Below are 8215 nucleotides of genomic sequence, written 5' to 3'. Positions count from 1 at the left end.
TATAAGTCGATGATCTAATAAGATAAAAATAGACAGTTTCAGACTGGATCAAAGACTTAATTCTTGGAACTACATTGGCACTATCAGAAATCAGAAATGGAAAAGCAGTATGCAAATACGATAAAGCACGTTAAAGAGATGTAACCTCTGATCCCAAGCAACATCGATAATGATTATAAATATAGTTCGTGGAAGAATACAATCCTCAACACTGCACTAACTGAAACTCTCACTGCCTTGATTTTGATGTATATAGTTGATAAAAAGAAAAACAAGATGAAATGGATTGTCTTCTCTCTTCTATGGGATAATCAGCGTAAGTTATTATCTCCTCCTCCATGGAAGATACCTTTAATCATCTGAGAAAGGATAAAAAGACAGACAGAATAGTTCAGCTAATGGCTGCCTGTTAAGAGCCTTTGTTTCTTGTCAACTGGTTCAGCTCCAAGAGCAATCCCAGATTCTAACTCTCTCTCAATCCACACATCTTCACTTGAATCATCTGAAATCATCGGGTGACCATTAAATTCTCTGTGTCCTTTCCTCTTCTTTATCATCTCTTTGATTCTAAGTATATCTATTTTATTGACTCCACCCGCAATATCAGGTTCCGTCTTTTCTTTGTCCACATAATTCTCAAACCTTTCACCATCTACAGAAATATTGAACGAGCTTCCACTTTCTCTTGGCTGGCCATTCAAGCACGAGCGCTCTCCACATTTCAGACTGCTAGAGGAATTGTGATCATCGGAATTCGCAGGCTCACGTGTGTTGGCCTGACCATTATAGTCATGGGTTGAGCTGCTCATGGAAGAGACAGTCCTACACAAAACAGAGTCTGGGCTGTTATATACTTGTTGATTGGCCCCCAATGGAGTTTGGATAGGCTTCTCTTGAGGATGAGCCACGAGAGACTTTCTTCTAGAACCAAGAAGCTCTATCATATGCTGAATGACAACTGCAAAAAATAAAATATCCATAAATCTCATTGATGCATGAAATTTGCACTGGTGATCTTTGTTCAAATTGCAAAACATAACTTACTTTCTAACCGCCGAGGATCGACATCAAACTCATGCCACCAAACATATCCCCGCTCTGATGGAAGCTTGACATTATGGAGCTTAGCAGCGACGTAGAGGGAACCCGCAGCAATGTAGTGGGCTTTATATTGCAGGCACATTGTTGTTCGGAGCCTAACATATACAAGTAGCACAGTAGTATGCAAAAGTTATAAACAGACTGTTATACCATAAGGGAGAAAAGAGTTGCAGAGGAAGCATAGGTAGCACACCAGTCATTCACAAAATTCCATGCTACTTGTCCAACATCCTTCCTAGTAATCCCAAGTTTCTTTAAAGCATCAAGAAGAGGTCTATAGGGATGCTGAATGTTGAAATCAAACCGAATAGTTGAAAGAAGTAATCTCTCTCCAATCAAAATTAATGCTTTCTGTTTTTGGAAAATATCCTGTTCATTGAATAAAAAAGGTAAATATTGAAACAATAATGCCTCTGCACTGAAAATGCTAAGATATGAGAAGGTTATGTACTTTTTGATGAATTCTCTGTACAGCAGCCGGATCCCTTCTGTGCGTTGTCCCATAGGCGACTCTAACAACGTCGTCCAATGCGCAAGGTGTATCTTCAACCTTGGAAGCAAGAAAAATGCATGCTGTTGCAATGGTCTGAAAAAACAAAAGAAAAGCCCAACTGTTAATGTCAAACTCACATACATCCAAACTGAAATAAGTCTTATATAACTACTCAAATTCTTTTAAGCAATATCAAAACATACTTCGATTAACTCTATGAAATATGTAAACATATTATGTTAAGAAATAAATGACAACACAAAATAGAAGATATTCATTAAACCGATAATAATGCAAGGCAGCAAAACATGCAAAAGATTATCAATCATCTGGAAGGCTGCACCTATAAGTTGCCAAAAAGACATAGCAAGAGGAACCAGCTTGACTCTGGCAGGATTAGTAGTCTCATACCATACAAGAAAAGAAGTAATTGTACACTAAGGTCGAATATAGTTTGAGTACTTACTGAACTGCGCATTATCAAAAATTTTGAGCCATCAAGTTTGTTAAACTCCCCTAATTGCAAAAAATCTCACGACCCAGTACAGAGACTTGAATCCTTCGTGCAGTAATGCCTTACGAACTTGCGTGGTGGATGAAAGTAGCATTTAATTTCTCTATTCTGGTATCTGCCAAACATCTCAAGACTACATAACCCTGTACTAACCCAAAACTTGGTATATAGTCAGGGTAAAGGGCCAATATCTGACATAAAGAAAAAGGAAAAGATAAACCCTTAGCCATTTCTTGCTAAATTTGAAAGATCATTAAATTTTTTAACAGATTGCGCCTCTCATGTGGAAAGAATATTCAAATTGTCATTAGCAGAAGAAGTCTTACATTATGATAATGTGATTAGTGATTCCAAGAAAGAAGAACAAAAGTTCCATGAGAGAAATCAAGGGCTATCTCTCTTTGTTGTATGTACATCAGAGAAAGAGATGAAGCATGCTCCTTACCTGCCATTCATTTTTTACGTGAGACTGATGGAGGTAAAAGCGATGACAAAACATTATGGCTGTTGCAATAGTGAGCTGAGGTCTGCAAATATATATGAAGAATTAAAATCAGACAGAAAAAGAGAAAAATAAACATTCTTGCACAAACCAAAAAAGGTGTCATGCTCATCAAGAGGAATAAGGTATGACCTTAGCTACAGAAGATAAGGCAAGTATGTTGCCAGCCACATACATGTCAACTTCTACAGGTAAAAGATGGAAGGGAAAAGGAATAAATACAAGCAGGACTTGAAAATTTGACGAACAATCGACAAACAAACGACAACATGGCTGTTAGCCACAACTATCTGGCATTGGGCTATATGGATCCCAGTTTACTTCAGCTATAGTTAATGTAAGGTTCTTTATTATACAAAATCCATGTTTTCTCTCACTACTTTCTCCCACATTAGGTTCAACCTTCCCTTCCCTTTCAAGACACTTTTCACTTCAAGAAAGATAACTCCTCTTACTGGACAGTATGTCATCTCCTTTTCAAATGTTCAAAACCATCTCAAGTTCTCAATATATCCTCACAAGACTTATAGGTGTCAACCCAAACTTGTGTCTGATACAGTCAATTTATAGTTTATACTATCTTTCCAAGTAACCTCACTCTTCTATCCCAATGTCCTTATCTTTATCTCAGCTATATTCTAGTTTTGTATAAGTAGATCAGCAGTTCTATATGAAAATTGCACCCATAGATGGATCAGTGCAAAAAGAGCTCCACCTCTTAAAAGGTTACATATCACTCACTATAAAGCTGAAATAAGGAAAAAAATGATCAAATGTACTCATAGGAGATAAGCAATGCCAATCACTCTATAAAATCTAACTAAAAACAGGAAACAAGGAGAAAAACTAGAATATGTGCCGATAACTGGTAACAATCATATGTTACATTTAGGGAAATATCAAAATTGTTGCATGATGCAGCAGCATCTACCAGTAAGTCAAGAACAAAAGAACAATGTTCACGCTAGTGGAAGTAAATCTAACCAGCTCATTATATGTTGAAGTGAAATATAGATAAAAAGAAGTGAATTCAAACGAAGATAAGGAAAACTCATACAATTTAAGCCTAATGCCAACTTCCCGGAGGAATAAGCAATATGACATCCGAAGTTCCGACTCCTTTCTCAAATTAATGCCATCTTTCCTGGAAGGGGAGTTATTTTCAACCTCTTCTCTACTAAAATACCAAGAAAGCATATGCTCAGAAGATGCTTCGCCTGTGACCCTGGTATCTTCATTCTCAAACATCCCTAGCAGAACAGAGGCCCTAAAGGGCTCCTGTGCCACTTGTACTACAAGCTTCAGTGGAATAACACCCTACAAATGTCACTTCTTCTTTAATAATAGTAATATGCTGCTTCACTTGACAACCAATTTCCTGCAACTCAATATAAATGTTCCATGAGAAAAGAAAGAAATAAGAATGAGCTCAAGTAACAATATTTGAGAAACTTAGGTCAAATTAGGGGAAACAGTAAGTACATGTTTGAGAAACTATTATAGTTCTATTTAACATACTCCTCATTGACCCATACATCAGAATATGGTTGGACTTTACAGAAAATAAGAAGTAAGATTACTTGTGCGACTGCATTTAGTTAAATTTGAGAGCCAACAATGCTGAAAAGAAATTCCAGGCCACCAATATGTGAAACTATTTACAGTCAAAATGCCATACAAAGACAAAATAAAACAAAAAAGATTGCCTACCAACTTACTACAACATAACAGGATACCTTGCATAACAAAACTTTAGACAAAGAGGTCCATTTTTGAATGTATCTTAGCTCTAAACATAACATAAAAATCTCACAACCAAATTAAGATATCAGTCACCCATTCATTATACCAACTATAGCTTTTACTGCATAAGGCTACATCCGTTACAAATTACAGCAACAAAATCAAATGCCTCAGTGGATCTACCGATAATAGAAAGAATGTCTTAAATATTCCATTTTTCTTAATCGATTCCAACAAGTATCAGCTCCAGAACCAAAGAAAAGAAAGAGAAGGCAGCTGAGAAACAATCAATATCTTAAATCTTGTGTACAACAAAACGATTGCAGTTTAACTGATTCCCATCAAATAATAAGAGATATCTACAAGCCCTAACTCATTTCCAACCACCACCATACCATAATTCAGCAAGAATTTAGAACAGGTGACATCTAGAATCACGAAAATAATAACTTTGGAAGGAAACGAACAAGATTTTATCTTCACTTTATTTTGCACCAAAACAACGAAATCTCACATCGAATTACTAGAATTTTACGAGATCTCCATAAATTTCATGTGTAAAAAGCCTCGATTACCTTCGAAGATTCAACGACTGGGAGTAGAAAGGACTCGATCGCTGGAGCGGCGGTAGATGGGAGAAGAAGAATCCTTATAGGAGGGGGGGTGGGTTTGGTTTATAACCTATAGATTTCCACTTCCTTTCCTTTTAGGACAATGCCAGATTATCTTTTCCATATAACCCCCTGGAACGTTATATATTTCTTCACTGGATCAAATTGCAAAGACGATCCACTCATCATACAGTAGGAATTAGTGTGCAGGGATAAAAATAAACAATTTTGTATTTATATATTTCCAATCTAACTCCACCTTTTTCTCAATATTCTCTATAAATTTGAGCAATATATCATTCATTAGAGGGACAAACAAAGTATTTATAATTAGATATGGATAAGAATTTTCCACTCAGAGAACTTCAATTGATATTTATGTTTATAGTCATATTTATTCTTTATCATTTCTTTACAAAAAATTTAATAAATTAACACCTGGGTATAGAAAATGATCCAATCTATGTACACCCAGAATTAAAAACTATTTAAAATTGGCAAACCAATCAACAACCTAATTAGCTACCAGCTATAACTCTAATCTTGCTTTTATTATGAGTAACCAAATGACTCATCACCAAAGATAGCAGACTGATCGGACTGATCATCGAATCGGATTGCCTGGAGGCTATTAAAAGCTTGAACATGGTAGAGTATAACCCATTAGGAACATGGTGCTTGAATGCCACATATCGACAGAGAAATTTTTGAAGACTGGGCAAGGCTAGAGTGTCCTTCGACTATTGTAGTTATAACCTATTAGGACACATACCTCAGAACTGTGTAACCTTATTTCTATCGATGCCGTAAACGCAGAGGTAGAAAATAGCTCCCTGGCTTAAAATATATATGTATAAAAATAGATCAGGAGTCTTTCATAATTTAGTACTATACAAGGGGTTTATTGCAAGAGTTCGGGGGGACGATAATTTTTTGATGTGACTTGGAAAAGACTTGATAAAGCACGTGAAAATACCAGTGGGAACGGTGGTCGGCACGGAGTTCTTTGTTGACCGTTTGCTACTTTGTCAAACTTATTTTAAAATTATTAATTTCTACCAGATAATATTTGCTATGCGAAATAGTGATATTCTTCATAGATTTATTACTTTTCTTTTTATAAAAAAGTTGTTCTCATGAAAAGCGATTTATATTATGAAAAAATATATAAAAAATTTGTGAAGAGGACATGAGCTAGCTGAGGTTTACCATGTAAATCGATTTTGGTAAGAGTAATTTCTTTAAAAAAATATAAAAAATTAAAAATATTATTTTAAATGATAAGTAAAACTTGTAATTCTTTTGGAATAAGTGTGAGCAATGCTCGAGACATTTTGAACCTTAGGTTGCATTTTCTCTCTATTTTTATTTGTATTATAAATTTTTTATATTTCACTTTTTTTTTTGCATTTGCTCTTGACTCATTTTTTTTAATTTTTGACAAATTTATTTTTTATTTAATAAAGTACAGAGAAATAATAATATAATAACCCAGAAAAATAAATAAATAAATAATAATAATAATAATAATGTAATAACCTAGAAAAATAAATAAATAAATAAATAATAATGTATAAAATAAATAAATAAATAAGAGATAAAAAGAAAGAAAAAATAAAAGATAAATAAATAAATAAAATTTTAAAAGTTTTTGGGCATGACGAGACCGACCTCGTGCCTATGCAAGCGGCTCATGCAGCTTGCGTGGTGGGGCGCCACGCGCCCACTACCGCTGTCGTAGCCAACCGGCTACGACCAGCTTGCTGCGGCAGGCCCCGGCGCCGTCGCTACCCCTCCTCCATCGCCTTCCCTCTCTCTCTTTAAATCTCTCTCTCTATCTCTCTCGGTCTCTCTCTCATTCACTTCTTTTAGCATGTCTTTCCAATATGAATTTCGAGAGACATTATTTTATATAAATTAGAAAGCTTATGTAATCCTCTAAAACTTTATCTCTAATGAGTTTTAAATAATAAAATTAATTTTATATTATTCTTATAAAAATTCTAATCTATATTTTTTAAATATATGCGTTGGCTTATTTAATCTTTTATAACTCCTTCTGTAATGAATATCTTCAAACTCGATCTTTCGAAAGCTTAAAATTTATTTAAATATTCTAACTTTTAAAATTTTAAAATTACGTTGCTACGAATAAATTACATTGGTAGACCAACTTAAGTGAATAGACTTACATCGGTAATACTATTCACTTATTCATTGTTTTACTCCTATCTTTTTTATAGGAACTTTATTTAATATTTTTTAATATGCATTGGAAAATTTATTCAGTCATCTACAACTTCAATTCTAGTAAAATATTTCAAACTTGACCATTTTAGAGGCTTAAAAATTTACTTACGTTATTACCTACATAATTTCATATATAACTATCTAATTTCATAAGTAACATAATTAATTTTTATTCAATATTTTACTCATATCTTTTTCATATAAACTCCGATCAATATTATTTTATATGCTTTGAAAAGCTTATTTATTTCTTTACAATTTCATATATAATATGTATTTTTAAATTTAATAATATAAATAATAAAATTAATTTTATTTCACTCTTTTGTTTATATCTTTTTTATAAGAATTCTGATCGATAATATGTTTGAAGATTTATTCAATCCTCTACAACTTCATCTCAAATAAGAATCTTTAAATTCAATTATTTCAGAGCTTTAACATTTATTTAAATATTATCACTTTATAAAAAAATTACCCTGCTAGACTAACGAATAGACATATTTTAGTAATACTATTCACATTTCGTAAATAGAATTATTTATTTATTTACTGTTTTACTCAGTATCTTTTTTATACGAACTTAGGTTGATATTATTTTATTCACTCCTCTACAACTTCTATGTAATTTCATTTGTTAGTAACATGATTAATTTTTATTTACTATTTTGATCACATCTTTTTATATGAATTTTGATGGACACTATTTTACATTCATTGAAAAGCTTATTTAATTATATATAACTTCTTCCTTTTTTTTTTAATTCAAGTTTAGTTTTAATTATGATTAGTTAGATTTAATAGACGAAAATAATTTTTTTGAAGGAATACAATAATTATTAATTAGTGAAATAGAGCAAGTTTTATATCATCTATGCATAACCAAGAATAAATAAATAAATATTTAAGATTTAAATTGTGGTAAAACTTATAAGGATGATTGGAAAAAAATACACATTTGTTTAGTAATTTAAACTTATGATTCGTTTCATTGTTAGTAT

At 32.9% G+C, this 8215-nt stretch overlaps 1 protein-coding gene across 7 annotated transcripts; it reads right to left on the bottom strand.

Annotated features, from left to right (window-relative positions):
- Window positions 1-125: 125 nt before the first annotated feature.
- Window positions 126-5022, bottom strand: LOC140764975 (cyclin-T1-2-like). 7 transcript variants are annotated; one of them, XM_073103865.1, is made up of 7 exons: window positions 4929-5022; window positions 3668-3988; window positions 2554-2635; window positions 1553-1687; window positions 1295-1470; window positions 1045-1196; window positions 126-958 (listed from the first exon to the last, which is right to left on the bottom strand). In XM_073103865.1, the coding sequence occupies exons 2-7, from the start codon at window positions 3856-3858 to the stop codon at window positions 396-398; spliced, it is 1299 nt and encodes a 432-aa protein (XP_072959966.1). In that variant the 5' UTR covers window positions 3859-3988; window positions 4929-5022; the 3' UTR covers window positions 126-395. The 7 variants fall into 7 exon arrangements, with proteins under 7 accessions (XP_072959966.1, XP_072959971.1, XP_072959969.1 ...); XM_073103870.1 differs by lacking the exons at window positions 2554-2635; window positions 4929-5022 and adding exons at window positions 2061-2299; window positions 2435-2553 and having other exon boundaries at window positions 3668-3785; XM_073103868.1 differs by lacking the exon at window positions 4929-5022 and adding an exon at window positions 2061-2299 and having other exon boundaries at window positions 2435-2635; window positions 3668-3734.
- Between the last annotated feature and the right edge of the window lie 3193 nt (window positions 5023-8215).

This window comes from Typha angustifolia, chromosome 8 (genome assembly GCF_048772165.1).
Source record: "Typha angustifolia cultivar Huaian chromosome 8, ASM4877216v1, whole genome shotgun sequence".
NCBI classification, from domain to species: domain Eukaryota; kingdom Viridiplantae; phylum Streptophyta; class Magnoliopsida; order Poales; family Typhaceae; genus Typha; species Typha angustifolia.
The sequence above is the reverse complement of the archived record's forward strand: the minus strand, read 5'-3'. Positions and strand labels throughout refer to the sequence as shown.